The following is a 26,930-nucleotide window of genomic DNA, read 5'->3' as shown; positions in this document are numbered from 1 at the left end:
CGGACCTTGATGCCGAAGACCCTCCGCCAAAGACCCAGGCGCCTCTCCCGGCTCGCACCAGAATCCCCATGTCCAAGCTGCCCGTCCGCTTTTCTGGAACCAAACCTGGCAACACAAACAAAGGAACCTCCTCCAAGAAGTAGCTTCTGTCAAGCGCGTTTCCTCCAACCACGATAATGACTTTGGTGTTTATCGCCATTGTGCTGTTTATGCAGAACCAAACATTTTCCCAGACCAAGACAAATGTTGAGCCGTGGAGTTACAACCTATAAATTCCTCTCCAATCTTAAAAGGTCTGGGAGTTCTGGGATTGACACGGATGTGTTGTTCACCTGAAAAAGTCACGAGTAGACTCCAAAAGCTGGGTTAACACTTCACAGCCCTCCCTGGAACGTTTGAGGTCGTCGCTTGGGTTGCAATACACACATTAGCCACGCAACTTCTTGGAAAAGCTCCTGACCTGCTGAGAGCTCTAAAGCTGTTTTTATTTTTTTGCTTCTTCCTCTTAAATTTCTAAAGGATTTCAATCATAATGAACATAGAGGGTGAATGCATACTGCAAGAGAGAAGGCACCTTTTGATCTTTTGAAGACTTCTTATGGAATTCCACATGACATAACTAAAATTGACTCATGAGCTAATCTAATTATGATTATTTTCTGATTTTATCATATTTTCTAATCTGTAACAAATTACCTCTTTTTACCCCATTTTAGAGCCAAAGTTCAGCAACCACAGGCGTCGTCGCCGCCATTTCTTACGACTGTTTTTGTGCTCTTTTCTTTTCTAATCTCGTTTTCTGACCACACACTGAATGACTAAACCTGCAAATATACAAACAGACTCTGACATCTGAATGCAACAACAAACATTTTCCCTCTAATACCACTAAACCTGCTGAGACCCAACATTTTGTTTTTGTTTCTGGAAGGCGGACAACTCCTTGTTACTTACGAGTTTGGATCTATCCCGTTGTGCAAGGAAGTAATTTCCCCCCATTGCATCATAGGAGTCAGTCTCTGGGATTTACAACTGTTGACTTACTGCTGGAAACCTGCAAAACTATCGCAATACTCTTAACAACAGGGATCCCTCGCAACGATGCTTCATCACACACACAAACGCTCTCTTTGTAGCTACATTGGTTGACTCTTCTTCTCTAATTACACACTTTTTTCTATTTAGTGCTTTCTTCTTCACTGGATTTCATACTGTTTTTATAGGCTAATTCTCCTTCAGTTGTACTGCACGGATCTTGACTGTGATGGCACCAGCTTCTTTACAGACTCCTTTTTGTTCTTTATGTTGTTCTCTTCTCTCTCTATGTGTGTGTGTGTGTATGTGTTGGGGGTTACTGCTGATGTGAGTGGATTGCATTGAGGGTAACCTCGCTTTACACCAGTTTTAGAAGGAAACACACACGTTATATATAGACATTTGGGTCACTGGTAAGGCCAGGGTTTGTTTCATTTAACCCTTCATGTTCCCCTCTATGATCTCTGTAAACCCAAACTTTCTAAACTGCTGAAGCTGTACTTGAATCTGAATGTAGCTCGACATCATTGTGGAACATGGGGTCAGCGTATACTTTGCCTGTGTTTGTCCATTTTCCTCCTAGCTCCTCTTTTGCAGGGGCCAGACCAATAGTGGACATTTACTGCGTTTAAGAATGAAGGGGGTGTATTTCCATCCTAAAAAGGCCTTTGTCAGTGATTCATTTACAGGGAGCGGAGTGTTCCCTTCATTTCAAAAGAGGGATTTTCAACATGGGGAATTGCAGCCAGTTTCCCCTGATCACAGCCATAATGACATGACATTTGAGAGTCACTTTAGTTCATGAAAGCGTACTGCCTCGCTCAGGATGGGATGATTGATCCACGACACTGATCCAGGTTCAGATATCATTCCAGTCTGCTAATGGAGTAGTGCAGGAGCGACCACAGTGTAACCTGATCGCAGGACTGCAGTAAGAGGATGGAAAAGGGGGCAGACTGAAGGTGATTTGAGGGGAATGTGTTTGTCGGGGAGCGAAGAGTTCATTTGCAAAAAGCAGCTAATCTTCTTTTTAATGACGTTTTTATTATCAGTTTTATTGGTGTTTCTGGGGATAAACAATTTTAAATAAAAACAACAACACTTCATGTTTTCTTTGCCTACGCTGTATCTTTTCCTGCTTTGGTTTCATATGCAGTGTATGAGATGCGATGGCAATAAACAAGTTGGTTCCTGGTCAAAACAAAAATCGTACATATTTTAAGCAGTTAGTTGGAGTTAAGATAATTCTTTCGAACAGAAAACTCTAAACATAAACAGTCGGAGAAAAGGAGGCAGAGTGATTGATTTGCACAATATATTGAACAAATGTGTGATCATCCTTAATAGCACTTGCTTATTGATTATTTGTTTACTTAATTATTAATTTGGAAACTTTGCACCTTATCACTGGCATGTAAACATTAATGACATCATCCCCAGCGTCCGCCGTGTTGCCACCTGGCAGACTGATGCTTGTCTCTTTATTCTCTCGTTTGTTATCATTCACTGCAATGAAAAAGATCATTGTGTTCTCTTTCTTTTTGTTTCTGTTTGTCTGTTCACAGTGTGAAATCTTCTCACTTTCCATATTTAATAAATAAAAACTGTGTTTGCGCTGACAGAGAAGCTTCTGACTCTTTGTAACACTGCACCGTTACAGTGCAGACGTTAACACACTCTATAGAGCTATAGATTGACGGCTCTCCTCCAGCTTTTTATGGCTTCAACCCCCAGAGGAGCGGGTGGAGTGGGAGAGAGGGTGAGAGGTGTGGATGCTTTTGTTGATGTGCTGACGGTGTCATCCCTTTGTGAGCGTCACCCTTGGAATTATGGATGAGGTCTGATCGGCTTGAGTGTCATTTGTGATCAATAGGTTTTATTGATTGATGGGGTGAAAGCTGGAATGTCTTATTGTCTGCTGTGGGTTTCTCCTGAAGAAAGAGAGAGAGAAAGAGAGAGAGAGACGGAGAGAGGGAGAGGGAAATGACAAAGAGAGGAAGCTGATGCACAGCTGATGCACTGTGTGTGAATATGGAACCTGTTTGGGTGTGTGTGTGTCTTGAATATGGATGAAAGGGAGGGTCTCATTGTTTTGAGGAAAACACATGTTGCTAGAGAGCATGTGTGTGTGTCTGTTTGTGCATGTGTGTGGTTGTGGTGTGGGTGTGCGCATGCATGTGGAGTGGGTGGAGGATTTGGTGCAGTGCGAATCCCCTTTGTAATGGTGCAGCACCCCCCCCACCGCCCCCCCCAGCCTGGGTTTGTGCACAAGCCTGTAAAAGCCTTACGTAAGACCATAACACTTACTTGTACCAGCCCAGCAGATCAAAGCCAGTGATGCTGACTTGGGAGAATGGTGTGTGTGTGTGTGTGTGTGCGTGTGGTTATCAGCTGATCTCACCACTAATCTGCTGGATGTATAGACTCATCCCGATTCTGTGCGTGTGTGTGAATGTGTGTGTTTGTTTTGGTCTATCATTCTAGAGTGAGAGCACAACAAGGAGGAACAACGCCCTCATACAAATCACTGAAAAGGAGAACAAGGGAGGGAGTGAAGGCGAGAGGCAAGGAAAAATGGTTGAAAGAGATTTATTGTAAGTGTGAGTGGGTGTGTGTGTAGGCTCAGCGCTTCATTTGGGGAGATGGAATGTGTATATTTGAGTGTAAATGCAGTTAACGTGCAAACAAGTGTAATAAGTGCAAATTAATGTCATAACTCGTGACAAGTGCATCACAGATGTTGTTGAAAATGTTTATGATGACACTGATAAAAACAGTGATAGGAAGATAGCGTGAATAGTGTGTGTGTGTGTGTGTGTGTGTGTGTGTGTGTGTGTGTGTGTGTGTGTGTGTGTGTGTGTGTGTGTGTTTGTGTGTATGTTGTCCATGTCATACACAACCAAAAAATGGAACCAGAAATACTGAAAGAAAAAAAACACTATTTCACAGTCACATCTCATGGTGAGTTCATCTGATTTTATTCATTAAAAAAACAAGTTATATATACCTATCCCTGATTATTAGAGAGAGAGAGAGAGAGAGAGAGAGAGAGAGACATTCAAAGGCTGCACCCCACATTCTGCATGGCAGCCTCTCCACAGTCGTTCCCATAGTAACTCCACTAGGTCAACCAATGAAAAGAGGGGGCTGGGCAGGAGGGAGGACGTGAGAGAGTTGGGGGGGGGGGGGTTGCTGACACAGAGTGTGAGAGAGACCCTGAATTGGATTGGTGCACTAATATACACACACAAACACACAAACCTGCAGGCCTGTGTATGCACGTGTTACAGTTCACACACACACACACACCCACACACACCCACACAGACACATAATCATTTGTTCTTGCCTGTGCAAATATACATATCACACCCTTATTTCACCACACCATCCACGTCAATGACTGAGTGTGTGTTGAACCTACGATGGATAGACATATAGATAAATAGACACCTGCAGAAATGTATCCGTTTCAGATTTGTCCTTCACTTCTGTAACATGATGAAAATCACGGGCACAGCCAACTGGAACAGAGGAGGCTGTTCGGGGGAATGATGCAATTCATTATAAAGGGACAGATGTATGTGCTGATCTTCCGTTGCATCTAATTTCCTAGAGCAACACCGATGAAAAATGTATGACAGGGTTGGGATTGCTGGGGGTGGAGTGCATTGTGTGTGTGTGTGTGTGTGTGTGTGTGTGTGCGTGTTTGTATAGGATATTGTGTTCTCATTTGTAGGCCATCGACAATGTGGCTTGAAAGAAAAAAAGACAGAAATCAAGTCGGTTGCAAAATGCAGAGGAATAAGCCCAGACAGTCAGTGTATATAAATTTCAAAAAGGCTTTAAAGTCAACCAATAACCATCGCTGTAACTTTAAGATATTAAATAAGACAAACTGGCACAGACGACACATTACAGATTTTAAATGACACTTTGGAATAGCGATACAGACATGGTTCGTTCAGGAGTGAGGTAACGACAGTAGGGGCAACTCCATGTGCTAGTGACCATAAGAAAGACCTTGAGGATGATTTGCAAACATGGAAATAGACAGGAAATACCGGCAAGCACACTAGAGGGTTTGTTTTGGGCCTTAACGTCCTTAAACGACCGAGTTCAACTGTGTGGTGTCATCCTGCAATTCCCTGGCGTGGTCCTCTTCCTCAAGAGCATAAATGAGATGAGATGCTATTGAACGCAGTTGTGACTTTTTCACAGGTAGTGTCAACAGCGTAAAACAACGTAAAACAGCGTAAAACAGCGTCAGAATAGAAATGTGGGGAACCTGTAAAAAAGGTAAGTTAAGGCACGTGTTGGGTTTTTTGAGAGATCAGGATCCCCGGTTGATCTGATCTCTAAATTGGGGCTTGAATATCCACTGTGATGAAAGTGTACAGTAAATTCTTCTCAATCTTCTTGACTGTGTATTTGAGGGTGTTGATCCCGTCCATGTTCATGGTTAAAGATGTGCGAGACAGTTTGTCGGGATTGACGGGGTTCGGCTCGTTGTGCAAATCTCTGTTGTGTTTGATCATCTTGTACCTTCCAGTCATTGAGTCCGGCCGAGAAATATACATCCCACGGTGCTTAATGCGATTATGGATATCATCGTCCTCGCCGCCCCATCCCCAGAAAGTGTTAGAGAAGCCGTTGATCTTCAGATATTGGTCTTTGGACAGTGACGAAACACCACCAAAGTACGTTTCATAAGGCAGATGGAAGTTGAACTTGTCCATGGCAACAGCCAGGTGCCTGGGCATCTCAAAACATCTGTAGAAGTTCCGGTCGTTCATGGGAACCAGGTCTACGTCAGAGAACAAGAGGCAGTTGTAATCGTACTGCTTCATCGCCTCGACGTAGCCCACGTTCATCAGTTTGGCGCGGTTGAAGATCCCGTCTCCGTCCTGGTTGATGACGAACACGCCGTAGTCCAACTGCTGTCGCATCAGGATTGGATGCAGGTAGTAAAGCCAGTGACTCAGGTGCTCATGCCTATTGCGGAATGGGATGATGATCGCCACCTAAAACACAGTTAATGAAGGTGAATTATGACAAAACATCTCAGTTACACTATTATCTTGAGACTTAAAGATGGACACACTAGTTTAACTACTTCTTCTACAACTGCTCTGTTTTCACATTGCACAGTAATTATGAACAGATATTTTGTTCTTTATTTGATCTAATCACTAGCCATCATTTGTCTCCATTCCCCTCCCTGTGATCACCTACCTTCTGACGTGCAACACATTCTTTTGGTGTGTATCTTCCTCCTTCACTGAGTTGCTGGCCGGCTATCTTTAAAGCATCGTCCAGCGTGTGTCTCACGTTGTAGTTCACGTCCAGAGCTCCCACCAGACCTGGAGGGAGTTCAGGACAGATCTCCTGCTGTGTTTCAGGCTTCTCTGCCTTTTCTTGCTTTCCCCCCGACTTCTCTGGCTTTTCTTGCTTTTCTCCCTGTTCCTCTGCATTTTCTTTCTTTAACTGCAAATTTTCATCTTCCTTTTTGTTGCTTTTGTTGTTTTCTTCCTTGGCTCCAGTCTCTCCAATCCCTGGTTCTTCTTTCTGCTCGATCTGACTTGTTATAGAGTCTTTTATGACATCTCCACTTAGTGGGATAAAAACAGCAAAGTTTCCATTTGTGTTGTAAATGTTGAGGAGTAACACCACAACATAACCTCCTAGACTAACTACACAAAAAGCTGAAAGTAATATAAAAAGTTTTTTCAGCATTTTCGCCATCTAACCCCGAAGCCTGTTTCAGCCGAAGACGCGTCTACAATTCTACTGCCAGTCCTTTGCTTTGCATATCAGAACTGTTGCACAAACAAGAGCAACCCAACAGGTTAGACCAACTTCCTTGTTTGAGCCAACTCATCAGGTTCCACACTGCTGAATCATAATTAACAATGAGTTGAACCTTATTGATTTGTCACCTGTGAGATGCTGCAATTTCTACAAATCTACTGATTGATAAGATTGGAAGTGTATATTTGTGTTTGAGTACATCAATATAACTATCAAATATGAGTTCCTTTTATTTGTGTGAGTAAGTTCAGTTTAAGTTAAGTTTAAGTTTGAGTTACTGCATTGTGTCTTAGTAGTCTTTGTACTAGACAAATTACCTATAAAGTATGTCAAAAATATCTTGAATATGCGTTATTATTATCACCAATAGTAGAATAATAGTCACCACCCTCTGGCATATTGTCAAATGTGTCCCTCTGCTGGTGAAGGAGTGGACTTGTAGGCTTTCTCCGCTCGTGTCCCCTGTGTAAAAGCTTAGAGCAGCAAAAAACTCCTTCAAGAACTCTTCAGAGAAAGTGAAAGCAAGCTCTCAAACGTGTCACCAGCCAGATCCAAACAATCTCGAGTATGCCGCGTCCCCGGATCCTGATACCTGTCCACGCCTGCCCTCAAGAGTGTGAAACATCCCAACAATCCCATCTGTTGCTTCTGTTCCTGTAGAAATCAGCTGTCCCAAGAGGAAAAGATTTGAGATAAGCTGCAGGTTACAGGCAGAACTCGTCCTGTCAGGGCCTCACCCTCAAGACATCAAGGCTGAAGTTATTTCTCTTAGAATTCTTTCTTCCTCTCCTCTGGTATGTTTCTGGTAAGTTTACTTGCTCGCTGGAACCAACTTCCTGTTTATGTTCATAAGAATGCAGGTGCAGTAAGGGAAGTGTAGTCGAGAGAGAAAAAAAAGTGGTTGAGCGTGAATGAAAGGAGGACAAAGGGCACGGAACTGGGTGTGTCCACTAGAACAACCGGAGACAGGAGGCAAGACGGAGCAGATGAGAGCGTTCCACAGTTTCACTTTAACAGTTTGAATTGAAGTAGAGCAAACTTCGTAACAGGAGCTCCCACATGGAGGGTCAGGCTGTAAAATGATACACAGCCAAGCACAATGGTAGACACCCGCCTGCAGCCTAACAATGTGTTGACATATGATCACGGTATAGGAGTAAAGAATGGGAGGGTGTGTGTAGCAGGAGCCTTACGCGCTGTCGTCATATTCCTTTATATTGCGCAATTGGAAAACTTGACAATCAAGCAAGAAACGAGCCAAGTCAGTCTGCTGTCAGTCAGGTCGTCCTCCTGCATTCTGAACATTGTGTCATAGAGACAGAAAGTGTGTTTAGAGCAGCCAACATACATGAGGTATGTGTGTGTATGTGTGTATGTATGTATGTGTGTGTGTCAAACTAGCCTTACCCAACTTGTTCAATGTTGGCTTATATAGGCTTATATAAGGAGGACATGATCCTATGATCGCATCAACATCATTGATCACTGACCCTGTACTCTGCGCCCTCACTACTGTGCCATGTTCTCACAACCTCCAGCGGCAGTGGCCTCTACCTCAGGGTCTACGTATAGAGTTTAACAATAACAATAGTAATAATAATACAACCTTCCTTCTTTCTTTCTCTCTATCTCTCTCTCCTTTTCCCACTCTTTCTTTATAAAAAAATGATCTCCAAAATATCCTATAATTGTATGTGCAATGTCATGTAAAATGTTTGCTTCAATAAATCAAATCAAATAGCTAAACAATGTTTTGGTAATGTTTTGTGTGTTTTTAAACATAATATGCAGTTTGGTAAGTCACCAGTAGAGGGGGATCATGTATTACTAATAAAGGTAGACCAAGCCTCTCTGCTGTAACAAACTCTACCAATGAGATCATCCCATCAACATCAATGATGCCATCCTGGACTCACAACCTCCAGCGGCCGTGGCTTCCTGCTGTTTCAATTTCAATCTACTTGTACCTCAGATTACCTATTTTACTTCAGGGTCTACTGAAAAAAAAGTTAAACAACATTAACAATAATAATAATGCCCTAATAATGTCTATCCCCTCTCGCTCTCCCTCTTTCTGTATAAAAAACAATCTCCAAAATGTCCTATAACTGTGTCATGTCAAATGTTTGCTTCAATAACGCACACACTGGGGTAAACGAGTCGCCGTTGGCCAGACATTCGATCCTCTGGCTCCTGATGATGGTGTGAAGCTTTGGTTTTGTTGCGAAATCTGTTATACTACTTAGTATTCTGGATTCTATTTTGGGTCTTCATTTTACTTGACATGCCCGTGTGTGTGTGTGTGTGTGTGTGTGTGTGTGTGTGCGTCATTGATGCTTCACCTGTGACTCACACTCACTTTGTTATTCTAAGGGTCACACTCAACCCTGGGTGACAATGACAATGATAATCAAAATAGTTCTGTTATTTTCAGTGAGACTTAAATAACCCATCCAGAACCGTAGTGGGAAAGACCGGATAGGACCTAAGCAAGATACAGGCCCGCTTAGCAACATTTTGAAGCTTTAATGGTCAAAACATTTGTCTAGAGGAGACTTCAAAGAACATCAAACTGTAACATTTTGGCCACACATTGCATACATCACATATATATATTCACTCAGGCAGACAGAAACACACACACCATTTCTCTCTTACTTCACTATGCCAGACCGGTGACTGTACAAGAACACCTCTGTACCAAAGCCTATGATACGATATGTATTTACCCTATGAGATTATAAGAATTTCAGTCTACTTGTAGTCTTCCTCAGGGTCTACATTTTAACAACAACAATGGTATTAATAATACAACCTTCCTTCTTTCTCTCTATATCTCGCTTTCCTCTTCCCCCTCTTTCTGTATAAAAAATGATCTCCAAAATATCTTACAATTGTATACGCAATGTCATGTAAAATGTTTGCTTCAATAAAAACAAATAGCAAAAAAACACACACACATACACACACACACACACACACATACACACACGCACACACACACACACACACACACACACACACACACTATAAACGACTATATATAGTCAGCCGCAGCTCTTAAAACAGTCGTAGTTACAGCCCGGAGAACTCAGTGGTTATTGAAACACGATGCTCAGGCCATAAAATGTGTGCATATGTTTTGTGTGTGCGCTCATGTGAGTGTATGTGTGTGCGTATGTGTGTGTGTACTGTATGTGTGGTTTTGAGTGGTCTCAGCTGTGCAGGACACACTGACAGCCAATCAGGGTTAATTCCGAATCAGAGTGGTTTTGACGGCTCCATGGTCAACCTCGGGGAACAAAGCAGCGCGCGTGCATGTGTGTTCGTGCGTGTGTATTTATGTGTGTGTGTGTTTGTGTGTATGCCTTTCAATCTTTTTTCTCCACTCCACCTGCTTCTCATTGCTTGACTGATCTGAATAGATTCTGGTTTTTAATGCTTTTATTATTTTAATTAAAAAATGAGTAGAAGTGGAGAAGGCTGGCTGCTTATTAAACTTTTAATGTTTAATACTGTAAAAATCAAACCCTGCCACGCACACGGCAAACACATTTGACAGAATGAAAGAGACCAGAAGTTCGAGTGCCTCCCTCTTACATCTTGTTCCCGCTCTTCCTCTTCCAATCACTCAGCCAAATTGTCATTTTAACAGAAGTTAATTTTCATCAATATACATTTTTGGGGTCAAAAGCAGATGCTGACGTTCCTGCCTGAAGCTTCCATGTCTCACTGTTGTGTTTGTGTTCACCATCAGTCAATTTCTTACAAGAACTGTCAAAAATCTCAACGCTGTCTTGGCCTCCAATGCAGAATATAGATCCTGCAAAACCAAAACATTTGTAAATGACAAAGAAAGGCAGCTAGAAGTGTGTGTGTGTGTGTGTGTGTGTGTGTGTGTGTGTGTGTGTGTGTTAAATTGCAGCATTTGCACCTGACAAATCTCACTGACAAAGCAAATCGCTCCAAGTTTGGTCTAGATTGGGCAAAGACCTGAACTTTTGGATGTATCAGGGTGCACTTTCCCCACAGAGACACAAGCACTGTTGCGTTTCCTCGCGAGTCAGCAGCTCCGCCAGAATTTCAGATTAAGTGCCTTGCTCAAGAGCAGCACACCATCAACTTCTGTCCACGTTTTCCCAGCCTGTCCAAGTACTTGATCCAGCAATTTTGTGGTCACAGGTCCGCTGCTCTCGCCTTCAGGCGATTCCCATTTAAAGTATTTAAGAGAAGGCTGAGATGGCAAATTCAGTTCTTCAAAAGTTGAGAGAAACGTCAGCCCCAAGTGAAGGGATCGGGGGCAAGAACCCATGGAGGGAAAACGACAAGCGCTGTCACACACGCCCCTTCTCATCTCATCGCTCCCGTTTTCCAGGTGACGTGAAGGGGACGTTCTTCCAATAGGCCCTTGGGTGATGTGTCAGGAGCAACTGGAGAACGAAGGAGAAGCGCTCAATTAGGATCCACTGACGCGTGGTCTTGACGCCTAACTATCTTCTTCCATCCCCCTGATAGGGAAGTTGGCGGCTTGGCACTCCCTCACTCGTTGGTCTACAGTCACATGCTCGCCCACACCCACACAGCAGCTGTCTCGCTCTCTTGTGCTTTCACTCACTCAGTTTTCCTCGTCATTAACCGAAGAACGACTTCTATCTTGGGTAGATTCCATGTCCACACCCATTTTATTTGCCTGCCAACAATTTCAAACATGCAAAGTGTGTGTGTGTGTATGTCCAGCAAGCCTTGTCCCTGTTGGTGTTCACACTCAATATACTCAATATACAGGAATAATAGTTAGTATCATGTTAGTATTATAGGTGTTATTGTAGTGCTTGTTACTGGAAATGCAATGTTGATTCATTAAATCAGTCGCTATCACCGAAGAACTCAAATCTGTCAGTCTATAACTGGACATCAGTCCATTCCTCATATGTGACATTGCGAGACGTGTTCACTCCTGCATGGTTTAGTCACATTCCCCATCCTCGGTGTGATTGGTTTAAGCTGCTCTGAACACGGTAGTCGAACCGGCCCCAAACTACCAATATGCTTTTAAATACACAATGCTGAAAGTGCATTTTAATGATCTACATCTTTTATTGAATCCATGTTTTATGCTTTCAATTAAGATGTTCCAAGGAGTCAGTGGTGTTTTGTAGGATATTAGTCTTTACTCTGGCTTGTCCTTAATTCTTTGAAGTTTTCTGTTTTAGTTTGATTTTTCAGTCTGGCTCAAGATGGAGATCTGATGGAGATTCCTCACCACATTCCTGCTAGGTGGTAAAGTGTTTTCATTATTTTACCTCATGTTGGAAATCCAATCTCATCTAGAGAAAAACTGTTTTGCACTTCAGTTAAAACTCTAGCGATTCTCAAAGCTGCAGCTCGGAGCGGCGGAGGAGGAAACAAAGTCCCTGGGTTTCTTACCTCCATTACTCCTCCTCCTCCTCCCCCTCCTCTTCCTGTCCTCTCCTACCGCCTTCCTCCTTGACATGTGTCACATTTTGGGCTTCTGCTCTCGAGGGATAAATGCCAGATTACATGGTGTAGTATTTTTATCCGTAGTACATTAACTGTCTGAGCTTACAGCATCAAAGCCTCAAGGAAAGAACACACACTCACACACGCACACACACAGACCACACACACACACACACACACACACACACACACACACACACACACACACAGAAGTGAGAGAAGTAATGTGCCTTCTTTGATCTCCCCTCCCCGCTTCCTAATTACCCTGGTGACACATATACACGCATCCAGACACACACACAATGCACATTTGCCCCTGCATGTGCTCACACATGCACACAGAGAAAGAAATAAGTCCTCCGTGAAATCTGAATCAATAAAAGCAACGAAACGTTTCTCTGCTGACGCCTGAACAAAGGAAAAATACTAATTCGGAACCTGATAGAGAGCAAATCGATCCCGTTGTCAGCACCTGCAGGAAAGGTTCCGGGTCACTGTTGTGTCTTTGGCTTGATTCAAGCTCACGCGGCGGACACGATGGGTGCTTACACACCCACGTCATTTGTACCTTGTGACTGCCGATCGCCCTGGACACCCTGCTGTGATTTTCAGATTGTGCATCTTTGTGCACCTCAATCACAAATGGGGCCTTTTGATGTCTACATTCTTTCCCGTCATAAAAAGCAAAACTAAACTGTCCTCTGACTTGGTCTGACCCCCCCATCCCCCCATCCTACAAAGCCACATATCGACCACCTTTGCCAGCTCAGTGGCGTGATCGTGTAATGTGTGGGTTTAGGGTGCAGAGAGGGAGAGATTGAGGGAAAGGCGAGACATGGATGTTCTATCGATTAATACTCAGTGACACACAGTATCAAAGAGGACAAGTAAATAAGTTAACTCACAACACTGGCCCTGAGTTATGTCCGGGATATACAGTAGAAAACTGGTGTGACAGTCGGATACAGAGTAAACAAAAGAGGAATAACAACTTCAGTGTCTCTCAAAAATGCTCAGCAGCCACTAAGCTCTTCTACCTGGCTCTCCGCCTGCCAGCGGGACCTCGTATGAGCCTCTTGAGCACCGCCTTGTTGACCTTTGGGTTCATGTCGGACCGATCAATGAGTTAGGGGGATATTTGGCGCCGTATCCACCGCTGTTGCCTGACGCTCTAAGAGGCTCACCCTACTTCACGGGTCGTTTAGAAGAGCTTGGAGTGGACGAAAGAGAAGGTCCATGAAAGATTGAAACTGTGTGTGTGTGTGTGTGTGTGTGTGTGTGTGTGTGTGTGTGTGTGTGTGTGTTTTGTGGGGGACTTGTTGCTTGTCGGGCAGATGTAGCATCAGTGACTTGTTGAGGCTGAATAGGCCCTAGAGTGGCGTTAAGGTGGAATCAATAAGGATCTATTCATCGAGTGGCTTGTGTGCCGCATGTAATAGTGGTTGGAAAAAGGGTGTATGTTTGTGTGTGTTGTTACAGGTAACTAAGGGGGTCTCTGATCAGGTGGGAGGATTCTTTGATCGTCTTATTTGACCTTTCCCCAAAAGAGGACCTAGATGGGCGGGTTGAGGTTGAGGTAAACATTTGAAACCTTCACACATTTGTTTTTACATTCTTCATCATCAGGCAGTTGTTCCGGAACGCAGAATCTCTAATTTTCAGTCTTTCATCGCCTCTAACTCGTCCCATTAAGAAGGGGACGCGTCTGTAAACATGAAACGGCTCCATCTAGTCAGCTGAGGTTGAGTGGGGTGTTAATGTCTGTCTGTGTCTCTCAGCGTGGGGCGCGTTTTCCCCTCAGAGGTGTCTGACGGGCGATGACTGTAGCTTACCACACACTGGGAACGCGGCTTCTTTAATCTCTCTCTCTCTGCCCCCCACACTCCCCCCCCACCCCATCTTAATTTCTCTCAACTCTTGACGCCTCACATCCTTCCGTTTTTAACTGCGCCGCTAATCCCCCCAGCAGGGTTTTCATCGGGTTATCCTACTGTTGCGTTTGGCTCATCTCACCCCACATGGCACCTGTCCAATTAGGCTGATTGTGACGCACCTTAAACTAAGAGACGGATCCCGTGGCGTGGTGGATAGATTTGGCGAAAACATGTCCGCCCCTGGAGTGGTGTTTTTTTTGTGTGTATTGTGACAAACGTCTTTCTGTAAATCCAGGTTTTAGTGAAGGGTAATTGAGGGGACTTGAAGAGCAGGCTGTCAGCAAAGGACAAAAGTGTTTCCAGTAAATTTAAGTTTCCAGTGATGGTTTACTCATAAAAGTGTAGAGAATAACAGGTTGTCTAAGGTTTAAGAAGGATGACTCTCTTTTGATTTTTTCTTTTTTTTTACCTTTTACAACGTCGATTCTGAGCACGTCTGATTAAGCTTTAAAGGTTGTGCATTGGCTTAATGGTTTTTGTGTTTTCAGCAAACAGAAGCAAAACCAGAGGGGAGAAGATAAGAAGAGTGTGACATTCAATTCAGGCCACATTATAACAGATTATCAGTCAATTTAAGAATGCATTCATTTGATTCATCGAGGTGTTTCTGCCTCAACCAGATCAAAAACCTCCACGAAAAAAGATCAAGATCACGGTCAGACATGTTGATTTACTTGGTAGAATCATGCTTTCATTAATATTTGGAATTGAAGTTGACTGCAAATAATCACTATCAACCCCTATATGATGATTCTCGCCCAGAAAAGTAGTCGTCCCCTTTATCTATATCTGCCAAAGACTAGTTGCTTTTGTGTTGAATCAAACATTAACAGGAAGTAACAGCATGGAAATTATTAAACTGTGGTGTGTTATGGCTACGGACTTGCCCTTTAAAAACCATGGTGAGCATCAGCGTCTCCCATCTTGTCCCTTAGGGCTTCATACAAATGTTGAGCTGCCTTTGTCCAAGTTACCTGGGCCTTGTTCTCCATTAAAATCCACCATCTTCAACACAATTAATGTTTTTTTTTATCAATAAAGCTTCAGAATGACTCGTCCCCGTCAGATAGGGAGGAGTTATTATTATTTTTCCTTATCTCGCTCAAACTCTCCATCATGATGTCTAAACCCCCTATGTGTCCTTCAGAATGCGCAGAATTATAAAACGTGTAAAAGCTTAATTTTAGAGCTTGCCTGTATTTTTTGCTTGTTTTTTTATGCTTATAACTTTTTATAAACATCACAGAAACACAGCAAAGCTCCCAATTGTAGTATACTCCGTGAGTTGTCTACCACTTCCTTTTAAGTGACTGTCATTGCTGGTCAAACTAAATGGCTGACTCATGGCAGATATCTGTTTGAAAGGTGAGTGCGGGACCCATGGCTCGAGTCTTACTGTGGTTTTTTTATGCTTATAACTTTTTATAAACACATCACAGAAACACAGCAAAGCTCACAATTGTAGTATACTCCTTCACTATGAGATTCCGTGAGTTGTCTACCGCTTCCTTTTAAGTGACTGTCATTGCTGGTCAAACAAAATGGCTGACTCATGGCAGATATCTGTTTGAAAGGTGAGTGCGGGACCCATGGCTGGAGTCTTACTGTGTTTCTGGATATGGTTTCAGGACATTAGAAGCTTCAAAATGAGCGTATTCCATATTTATTCCATATTTAGAGTTTAGCTCTGCTGTCTTGACTGTTGTGGTTGTTGTGCCTGTTCAGGTCTGTTGGATTGTTTGATGCTAAAGCTACTTAGCCTGCTAACTTTGTTGCTGTGGTGAAATTTCATGTTTAAACACTTTGTTTGTTTGGATGTTGGTGTGTGTATTGTCAAAGACATAGAGTGTGTACAAAGAGGTGGTTCTTTACAACTGAAACCAGCTAGCAGAGCAGCTAAAAGCTCAAAACTTCTGCTGTGTGTTTGTAGCATTGTTCTGCTCATTCCTGATTGTCTGGGTTGAGGCAGGACTGTGCCACCTGGTGGCAGCTCTAATTTACACTGCTCACTCAATGTAAATTAATTCATGAGTAAATACAAGCTTTAGTCTTTCTGAAACAATGCCGACATAAAGTGAATGAACCTAAATGGCCCTGATTTCACCTCGGGAGCCATCACAGTGGTAACATACAGCAAATACTAGTATAAATGTAAACTTCCCCGAGCTGAGACTCCTTAAAATGTAAGTAAGCCAACAAACACATAAATCCATCCTGAGAATAGTTGGAAACCGAAATTGGAGTTAAAATCGCACCTTTTGTCACTCTGTGTGTGTGTGTGTGTGTGTGTGTGTGTGTGTGTGTGTGTGTGTGTGTGTGTGTGTGTGTGTGTTTCAGATATGTAGACCTGCTGTATAATATTGTATATTGTAACAGCAGTTCAAAAGTTATTTTTTTGGACTTTATGCATTTGGAAAGTAGCTGTGTGTGCGTGTGTGTGTGTGTGTGTGTGTGTGATGTAGCTGTTATGTGCTGCAATAAGTGCAAAGGTGTTGTTGCAACCTGCAGGCTGCGATGGTAGTTTAGGATGACATCACTCTCCGGGCCAGGCAGATAATGAAGCTCGGTACAGAGAGACAGATAAGACGAGAGACTAATGAACCTCTCTCTCTCTCACACACCAACCACACACACATTTTCTCACTTGGTCACCCTCTCTCGAATTTGTCTCTCTCACACACATTTTACACACATAGCCAGGATGTGTTTCTCCCTTCGAGCCAAACACACACACACACACAGACACACACACACACACACACACACACACACACACACACACACACACCCCTCCCCTGAACATGATTAGAAGAAAATAGTTGTCAGATTGAGAGAGGGAGAGGAAGTGAGAGAGAGATGGAGAGAGGGAGAGAGAGAGAGAGAGAGATGAATGGGGACATGAAGGGACATGTCATAGCATTCACAGAGCACGAGGTTTGACAGGAACCCTCAGGACATGGGTCTCATTTCAAGTGGGGACCAAATGGAGGTGGCACCAGGCTGTCAGCGCTCTCTAGTTAATTAGAAGACATTGCCATTCCTGCTCGGAGAGGGCAGTTGGAAATCACAGTCAATTACATCCAGGTTATAACATGAGTTTGGCACTGCAAGTCAGCTTGTCACAGCTCATCTGACGCTGACCGTAACGGCTTCATATGGCGGCGCGGAAGGCGTCGACAGAAACAACAAGTCGGTGCATGCGGTATTTCGCGCCGACGCAAACACCAGCGTCCAGATGATGAGATTTTGTTGCAAAACAAAGTCAAGGTTTAGCCGCAGGTTGTTGTTATATGTCTATGTTATATCTTGTGACGATGGCTTTGAAGTGTCGAACAAAGGTTTCTGACACAATACTTTCAAATGTGACAGCTCCGGAACACAAGAAAGCATCACATCACAGAAGTTCACTAGTCTGAGAGCGGATAAAAAACAACTGTACACACGTCCATCTTAGAAAACGTGTGAGAGGAGAACTAAGGTGAGGCCTAAGAAAGAGTTTTGGTGTATTTCCTCAATTTGCCAAAGATACGACTGTGCGAACCAAAGTCTCACATTTGGCCTCTTGGAACAGGTTCAGAGAAAATGTTTCTGCTCTCGCATGCAGGATCTTTCAGCAACAGCACCACGGGCAAACCACTCAGCGCCCCATCAGGCCTGTCAAGTCTTGAAAGAAATGATATACCTGCATTTGAAAATCCATTAGGCGAGTCGCGGATGCCGAAGTAACGGCGCGGCGCCGGCTGATGAAAGAGGGGGGTGGGTGACTCATTCCGCGGCCGCTACCCCGTTTCTAACTTGGCCACATGGGTGAAACCTGAAGGGGAGAAAAAAAGTTTGCACACGCGGTCATGAGTCTGTGTATGAGCGACGAAGATGCGCTCAGATCGCGGCGAGGCGAGGGAGGGCACGAGGGGTAATTGAACGAAAAGGGCTGGAGAGGAAAATGTCAGGCTGTTTGGTCTTGTTTGGCTGTCATGTCTAAAAGGAAGCTCTGTTCTGCTCTCTGCATCCTTCACGTTGCTCTGTTTTAGGCAAACTCAATTACCGGGAAACTCTGCCTCGGTTCGGACGGCAAAGTGCTTATTGTGTCCATCGCTCTCTCGTTCTCCCTTCCTTCGTCTCTCTTCCTTGTTTGTGTAGAATCAGAATTGCTCGTTTCAGATCTCCGCGGTTTTGTATCCGTAACAAGGACGCGAAATTCGGATTTTAAGTCGGCCTCATCTGGTGTTATTCTATTCTGGAAAACACTCGAGAGCCAATGAGATCACTCGTTGGGGGGTGGGGGATTAAGTGAGGCTCGCAAATGACCAGAGCGAAGGGAAAGATCACAGAACTCGCGTCCCCTCTTCACATCAACAGGAAATGAGACACAGGGATGAATAGGATGAGTCAATTAGTATCCACAACTTGTATTTCTGTGCTTCTTAAGAAGTACAATCCCATTAGGATACATGGAAAAGAAATGTTTTAATGCATTCATCTATTTAAGTAGATATGAGAAGAGGATGTTTGCCTGTTTCATCGGAATATTTTCAATTTAAGTCAGATGTTGATGTACAAAGTGCATCAATGTCAATGATGTTTTACAGTCGACATGTAAATGTCAACACAGGAAAGTTTGTTGATCTTGGACATTCATTTTGACAGATTGAATTTTAAATATTTTAGGAAAATTTGTCAAAATTTACAATAGGTGTCGGTGCTTTGGTTCACCATGATATATTCTCCATGGATACTGCAGAATTGAGGGTTCTTACATACAATGCATATAAAATATGAACAGAAACCCTCTAAATATCAGCCGTGTACAGGTTCCTCTTCACTGATCTGCTGCACCAGGCGACCGCAACGTTTGTCCACGGTGGCAGGATTCGTGAATTCCCTTCGGCGATGCATGAAAGACGCAATGAAAGACAATTGCGATACCCTTCCTCTCGTTTCATGGCTTCGTTTCGGAATCCAATCTGTCTTTCTCAATGGTCTCCTGGCGCACAGGATGGTCTGCTGGCAAAGTAAACACACACACACAGACATACAACCAAACACACAGTCTGACCGTCCTCTCATCGTCCTCATCCAAAACACTCAGTAGCATTTACATTTCCCCCCGACCACATCCGCCACAGACCTAAAACATCAATTATTTCCTCCGTGCTTTGAGTTATACACTGATCACAGAGATCATGTGATTTTCTTAAAGTTATCTATACTTTGGTGTCTTTGAGCGAGACTTAAGAGACGAGATGAAAGAGTAGAACATGCGTATATGTAAATAAATATATAATAAGATGTAGGATAAGGCCCAAAGCTAATGTTTCTGGACACATTTAGGCCACACTGACTGCTTATGCAGCAATCTCCAATGCAAATGCACATTAGCATATATTATGACTTGTGGTGAGCTGTGCAAATAAGCTGCTTTAATTAGAGATAAAAAAAGTAATCTTTTCCTCTCGAGGAAGTTTTCCTCAGGCATGTGGAGCAGCACTTTGCTGTCAACAGGGAATTACCTAAACAAAAGCTCTGTGGAAAAAACTTCCCCTCATCCGACTAATTCCCAATGTTTTCTTAGTTAGCGGTGTCACGATTAGCGCCCGGCTCGGTGGTCTCAAAGCCCCTCGGCTGCCGGCGCAGGGAGACGTCGAATGTGATGGGATGTTTCTGGGTTTGGCTCGATGGCGCGTCGGATTAGACGACGTGTTAATTACGCTTTTAGACAATGAAAGGCTAAAACTAAGGCTGCGCTTTGATACCGAGCTCAGTTCCTCTGAGTCCTGCTGCTCAGAGGTACGACAGCGGTCATACGTATGGGCCCATGTTTTTGCCTCAACATAATTCATCTTTTATGTTCCTGTCAGACTTGTCTTCAGCATGTGTAATTGGTTTGAAATGATGAAAGTGCTTTAATATAGTAATATAATAGTTTACAGTATATATTGATATACCCGTACAGTATCCGTACAGTAGAGATAACTGCTCAGATAGCTTTGTTTGCGAGTGTCCCTCAGTGTGCACAGCAACTCTGCAGCACGAGAGATAAGTCTGAAAGAGAAAAGACAGAAATGATGAATAACACATTCCCTTTAAGGACATAATGGCATCTGCAGATATTTCATAAAAACCCTTAATGCTTAAAGTCACTTCTAGTACCAGGTAAATAATTTCTCCAGCTTGATGAAACTGCAATTTGAAAAATATATATTGATCCTGCACCTTTGTTTATTAGTGGGGAGCTTGATATCTTTTCAATTTAATCCAAGTAGATTAACGCTTAATTGCACATCTACCTCACCGACTAACTGTGAACTCATTTATTGTTAAGGGGGGCCTCGGCAACTTTCTCGCTGTGGAAAAAATAAAAGAAATCAGAGCTCCGCATCGTCAGAAAGCGCCTTGTGCACCATGCAGTCCCACCCTGTCAGTTTAGTGAATAAAGACTGCCACTCAATCCTGGCGGGATCAGGTGAATCTGACACATGGCGGTGACTCACTGCACCCCTGGCTTACTTACGGGCGAGAACTGAATGTGATTTCTGCCATCGCGCCTCGCCGAGAGGGTGAGGAGTGACGGCAGGGATGGCGGAGGGCAGGTTGTTTCAGCGTTTTCATTGAAACGAGTATGAAAAAACAACAACTTGCAGGCAGGAAAAGAAACATATAGGAGGAGAAGTAAGAGGGGAGAATGCTCTGCAAATTTGCATCTGTAAACTCCCACAAAATTCGAAATTGTGATTAATTTCGGTGTTAGATTTGGACCTTTTTAAGCATTTTAAAAGGGTTTCTGAAAAGATGTAAAAGAGGAAATGGCCCCGCCCATTTTGCGCCCTTTCTTTCCCTCAATGACTTCTGGGGATTCTGCAAAAGCTGTGAAAGTGTTGCAGTCTCTTGAGTCGAGCTCTAAACCTGCATTACCTCTTCACGCCACTAGGTGCTGGCTCGGAATCGCTGCTGAAATCTATTGGGAGGGGAAAAAGTCCTTCCAACTTCTCCCTCTGTTCTCCAACCCAGCTGCCCCAGAGTCCCCGCTGCCATGATGACGTCAGAGTAAGTAACTGCACCTTTAATGAAGCAACATCTTAAAAACATTGAGACAGTTTTGTGAATATGGAAATTGAACATAGTGTTAAATACATACAGTAAATTTTGATGTGACTTTGACGCTCTGTCTCTCTCCTCTCTCATTTTAGCATCTCAGCATCGCACGGGGAACCTGGAACACACAATACACACTTGATCCCTCTGCTTGGACCTTGGCACGAGCGGTTCCTGCCCTGGTCACATGGTCAGTATTGATTTTCTTCTTTTTTTATTTTTTTATATCCCACCACCAACCGTGCATCACCTGGGAATAAGGAGTTGTGTGTTTGATTTCATGGAATTATTATAGAGACACAGGGGGGTTAGTTTGGGCAGCCTATAGCGTGTGCACGCACTCACACTCTCTCACAAACACACACACACACACACACACACACACCTACCTCGTCTTGGTAGGGGCCGATTGTTTCAGATGATGGATGTCACACTCTCACCCGTCAACACAGTGCCCCTGCTGCTTTTAATTGCCCAATCAGAAAGCTGGAACATTTGTTATTGTGGGGCAGTTAGGGCCAGATGGCAAACCGCAAACACACACACACACACACACACACACACACACACACACACACGATGTCCTAGCTTCTTACTTTAATCATTGTTTCTTTGATTGGGGGGATGAATAATGTCTGAAAGAATATGAGGTGTCTTTTTTCTGTATCTGTAGCAAATTGTCACAGCACATTAAAGCGCGCCACAACTGTAAGCGAGGGCTCTTTCCGCGACCGTTCCTCTTTAAAGTGAAGGCCAACAATCGTACTTTAGCGGCGGCGGAGTCGCGGAAGTGACAGGATTTCGTGACAAAACATCACATCTCTCGACAGATTAAAAGAAGTACAGTCGCAGTGCGGAGCAGGTGCGCTGAGCCTCTCGCTTCAGAAGTGGATGAACTGATCTAAATCTGGTTACGCTGTCAAATTATGAACTCGTATCAAAGTCCTTACATGCCGTCTTGATTGGAATGTGCCTGTTTAGTTTGTACAAACACTCGCAGTTGAAAGGAATAGAGGACAGGAGGTCTTATCAAACACGGAAAGCCTCAGCTGATTCGCAATGAAAGACAGTTCCACTTGTGACCAGGTGGGGGCAGTATAACACCAGGGAAGACTCGTTTTGATGTATCCCGCTGCTTCATCTCTCCCTCGCTTTCATTCTCTCCCACTGTCGTCCTCCCCTTGATTTCATATTTTATTTTCTCCACACTCAGCTCCATGTACGCCTGTCTTTGTCTGACTCCTTTTCTTCCACACACACACACACACACACACATACACACACACACACACACACACACACACACACACACACACACACACACACACACACACACACACACACACACACACAGAAGTAATCTCGGGTCTGATACACCCCGCTCAATTATGAGCTACAATGCGTGTAATTAGAAAAGAATAAAATGCATTTCAGTTTTCATTAATGAATTTCATTGATTGGCTCTGTCTCTTTGTTCCTTGTTTTGATGAAGTTAACTTTGAGGGGAGTAAACACAACACTTCCAGCGCTGTTGCACCAGCCACCGCCATGCATGCATGTACAGCTGGATGCATGTGTGTGGCACTGGCTCTCTCCCTGTGTGTGTGTGTGTGTGTGTGTGTGTGTGTGTGTGTGTGTGTGTGTTGTCCTTGGCCAATCTGTGGCGTTGTGTTATATATTGTTTTGCCCACCAAGAGAAAATAGAAATAGGCCCCGCCGCAAAGCACGCAGTCGTCACAGAGAGACGGAGGATTGAAATCAAAGAGGTAATAAATCATGGGATGAACATTTTTTAAAAAGTTAACAAAAAAAGAAGCAACAAGCAGGCTGAGATGGAGGAGGTGAGGGGGAAAGACATAATTGGTAGTGTGTGTGTGTGTGTGTGGGCGTGTGCGTGCGTGTGTGTGTGTGTGAGGGCATCTTGCTGTAACACACAAGTAAAATAAACCACAGTCATGAGTCGGAATAACTGAGATGAGAACGCTCATGTATATTTCGGACTGCACAGTGTGTGTGTTCCTGCCTGTGTGTGTGTGTGTGTGTGTGTGCGCGTGTCTGTGTCTGGGCCTCATAAGTGTGTTTGCGGCCACATATGGATGCCAAGTTCATGCCCGTGCCAAGGACTGCTACTGCTGCACACACTTCCTACTGTGTGTGTGTGTGTGTGTGTGTGTGTTCGATGTCTGTGTGTGTGTGTGTGTTCGATGTGTGTCTATGTGGATGGATTGACACACCTAATGCTCGCACCTTTTTTGTTTGCGTGCATTTTATGTGCGCGTATGCTCCCACAAGCTGGTGCCCACATGTGTGTGTCTCTGCATCTCCTTTTGCGCGTGCTCGGATTTCCCCTGTGAGCGCGTGCGTGCGTTTGTGTGTATCTGTGTGTGTGCGGTGGAACAGAGGCTCTGTGTCAGCAGTGGTGTGCCCTCAGTGAGCCTGTCTCTAATTACAGTCTAGGGTTTCAGCGTTTCAGCCCGTCCATCTCCCTGTTTAAACCCGGCTAAGGCAGCCAGGCCCCACTGAGCCAAGGTAAACCATACAGCTAATTAGACAGACCGGCTTCCATCTCTGTACCGGCAAGGGAGAGAGAAAGAGAGAGAGGGAGGGAGAGAGAGAGAGGAGGAGGGAGGGGTATGAACGGAGAGAGGGATGGGAAGGAGTGAGAGAGGCGAGGGGACGAGGGAGAAAGAACTGGGAAGGGCCGGAAAAAGGGCGCGAGGAAAGGAGCCAGGGCGGTATAGGAGGGGAAGGAGTGAGTGAGAGGGAAAGGGAGCGAGGAGAGTAAGAAGGGAGCAGGAGGAGGGGGTCGTCATGGCACCAAACGCTCCTCAAACTTCTCCTGCTAAGTTGTTTCGGTTTGATTTGCATCTAAGTGTGTGTGTTTGTGGGCATAATGTGTGTGTGTTGGGGTGGGGTGTGTGTGTGTGGGGGGGGAGAGAGAGATGGTTTTCCTGGCATTACAATGTTAGTCTAAAGGTGTTTTGACACCCTCTAGTGCGATTTGGAACCCAGTAGTAATTTGCATATTGTAAACAAATGTAAACGTGGGGGGAGAAGGTCATTGGTCAACCTGGGGCAAACTAATCTGCATAATTGGCTCCGGTGGTTCAAATTATGGCGTAGCTGCTGCTCTGCTTGAGCGGGAGAAACAGGGGAGGAAGAGGAGGGAGGGGGGGCAGGCGGGGTGAAGGGAGTGGTACAATTATGGTCATATGCAGCTGATGTAAAAAAAAAAAAAAATCCACTTTTCTCCCTCTTTTTTCCTTCCACCCTTTCCCTCTCCTCCCTGGCTGGCGCCCTGACCAATGGGAGCGCACGCAAACCGCCGCCGCTGCCCGACAGCAATCAGAAATTCATCTCGCTCCACGACAGCTAAACCCCACCCCCTCCCTTGCACATACAGAGAGAGAAAGAGAGAGGGGGGGAGAAAAATGAATGAGAAAGGAAAGAAGGAGGAAGGAGGTAGACGCATAGAGAGGGAGAGAGAGAGAGAGAGAGAGAGAGAGAGAGAGACGGTCTGGGCGGTACGGCAAAAAAAAATGAATTCTGAGGTAAAGGGAGGGAGGGTGAGGACGGAGGGGAGAGAACAGGGTGAGAGGCAAAGATTGGCTCTGGGAAAGGAGCTAAAACGAGAGGAGGATGGACAGACGGAGGGAGAGAGAGAGAGAGGGAGGGAGAGAGAGAGAGAGAGGGAGAGAAATGGAGGGGAAAATAAGATGCTACTGCGGTGTGAGATAGGGTGACAGATCTGTTCTCCTCGCACCAAACACCATTTTCTCCTGCCTGTCCTGTCCTGAGTGGGAAGAAAAGCCACATTTGCAGATTTCCACCTTATCACTGAAATACTAGAAATCACGTCGGTGTGTGTGTGTGTGAGTGAGTGTACGTGTGTGTGTGTGGCGTGTGTGTATTGTGTGTCGGGAAAGGTTGGATAAGGGCACAGTAAATAAATCATTGGGGGGGCTCATTGGTAGAAGGTCACCGGCTGGACCCTGCCTACACACAAACACACACTTGCTCACACACTCTCTCACGCTCACGCACACACACACACACACACACACACTCACAGTCACACACATACATACAGGCGAGCGCTGACAGGCCCCTGCCCCTCATTTCGGGGTGCTCCTGGGTGATTCTCCTGGCGTAATGGCTTCTACCCCATTTCCAGTCTCTCCTGTCTGAAAGAAATCACGCACACAGACCCTCCAACAGTAGCTCACACACACACACTCACACATACACACCACAAACACACCTGGCCAGTCGTGGCATTGGGGAGAGGGGAACGGATGGAAACAGTCGGGTAAATACACTCCTTTTTGTAGATATTTGTTGTTTTGTGGTGTGTGTGTGCCGTGCAGCCTTATCTCTTATTATTTTTGCCGCCTTGTCATTGTCGTTGTCCACGCCGTGTGTGTGTGTTTGTGTGTTGCTTTTATGACTGTCGACGCTCTCTCTCCCCCTCTCTCTCTCTCTCACACACACACACACACACACACACATCCTGAAATATACGCTTTGAGAAGCCACCACTGGAGTTTGGCCCTCTGAGTACTCGGGTCTCTCCTCCTCTTCTTCTTCTTCTTCTTCTTCTACTTCTCCGTCTTCTGTTGCTTTGTCGCATACGGCGTAGGTGCGGTTAAATTTGACGCAGGGGGGCGAGCGGCGCTGTCGTGGCAGAAGCAGCTAGATGGATTTCGTACTTGTCACACATTAGGACTTGGATGTGGGGGGAAAAGTTGACACCTTGAGGGATTTAAAATGGCTGCGGCGGCTTATTGAAAACCCTCGTGGCCCATTGAGATGATTTATCCTCCGATAGGCGCCGCATCCTGTAGTCTCACCGAGCTGCCGTGGAACTTCTCGCCGAGCTGTCACGGAAACGTCTCCGAAAATTAACAATCCAAACTGTTTATTGTTGACGTTTTTGTAAATACGGAGCAGTCGCGCACGTGACAATTAGCGTGCGTTTATGCGTGTAGTCGCGTGTGACGGAGGGGCTTTGAGCGAGCGAGTGGGTGAGATTAACCCCAAAAAGAGGTAAAGAGAGGGAGAGACGGATGGATAGATGGAGAGAAATGTGAGGAGGAAGCCCAGCGAGATGCACGCTGTCTGTCTGGATTTCTATCTGTCTATGGCAGGGTGGCGAGTGGGAGGGTCCATCAATCATTCCCAATCATTTATATTCGCCGGCTTGAATCGGCCTCGCCACCAGTGGGAGCGGGGAGCGACGCGGCTGCTCATTTGCATACTGGGGAGAATAACTGTTGATTTGCTGTCGCGGTAACAAAATGTGCTGTGGCTGCGTTGATGTGTACTTTGTGTTTTTATGGGCTTTTATTTTTGTGGGTGTGAGGAAGTTGAGGATAAACTCTGTGCTTGCGTGTGTGTGTGTGTGGCTTTTGGGTGTGTTTGGTGACAGATGCGTATAGAAGAAGAAGGCCCCCTTTTGACAACTTCTGCATTGCTTTTGTTGCATTTCTTAGTTGCTTCCCGGCGCCACATAAGTCGCACGAGTCTTTATCGTGGTAGGAAAAAGTGCCGAGAAGTATGTGCACGAATTTTTTATGG

General features: G+C 44.7%; 2 protein-coding genes across 2 annotated transcripts in view; one reads left to right on the top strand and one right to left on the bottom strand.

The window, feature by feature from the left end:
• Positions 1-143, top strand: part of amer2 (APC membrane recruitment protein 2) — a 2,199-nt gene extending 2,056 nt beyond the window's left edge. The window contains exon 1 of the mRNA XM_076158314.1: positions 1-143. This exon is cut by the window's left edge and continues 2,056 nt beyond it. Within this exon, the coding sequence (XP_076014429.1) occupies positions 1-143 (143 nt within the window).
• Positions 144-4,863: 4,720 nt separating this feature from the next.
• On the bottom strand, positions 4,864-7,750 carry LOC143006943 (beta-1,4-galactosyltransferase 1-like). Its single transcript, XM_076158309.1, has 2 exons — positions 6,271-7,750; positions 4,864-6,059 (listed from the first exon to the last, which is right to left on the bottom strand). Exons 1-2 carry the CDS (start codon positions 6,778-6,780, stop codon positions 5,394-5,396), a joined length of 1,176 nt encoding a protein of 391 aa, XP_076014424.1. The 5' UTR covers positions 6,781-7,750; the 3' UTR covers positions 4,864-5,393.
• Between the last annotated feature and the right edge of the window lie 19,180 nt (positions 7,751-26,930).

This window comes from Genypterus blacodes, unplaced genomic scaffold (assembly GCF_046128005.1).
Source record: "Genypterus blacodes isolate CSIRO-AG114 ecotype Tasmania unplaced genomic scaffold, CSIRO-AGI_Gbla_v1 ptg000076l_1, whole genome shotgun sequence".
In the NCBI taxonomy this organism is placed as follows: domain Eukaryota; kingdom Metazoa; phylum Chordata; class Actinopteri; order Ophidiiformes; family Ophidiidae; genus Genypterus; species Genypterus blacodes.
This window is presented reverse-complemented; position numbering and strand designations above follow the sequence as displayed.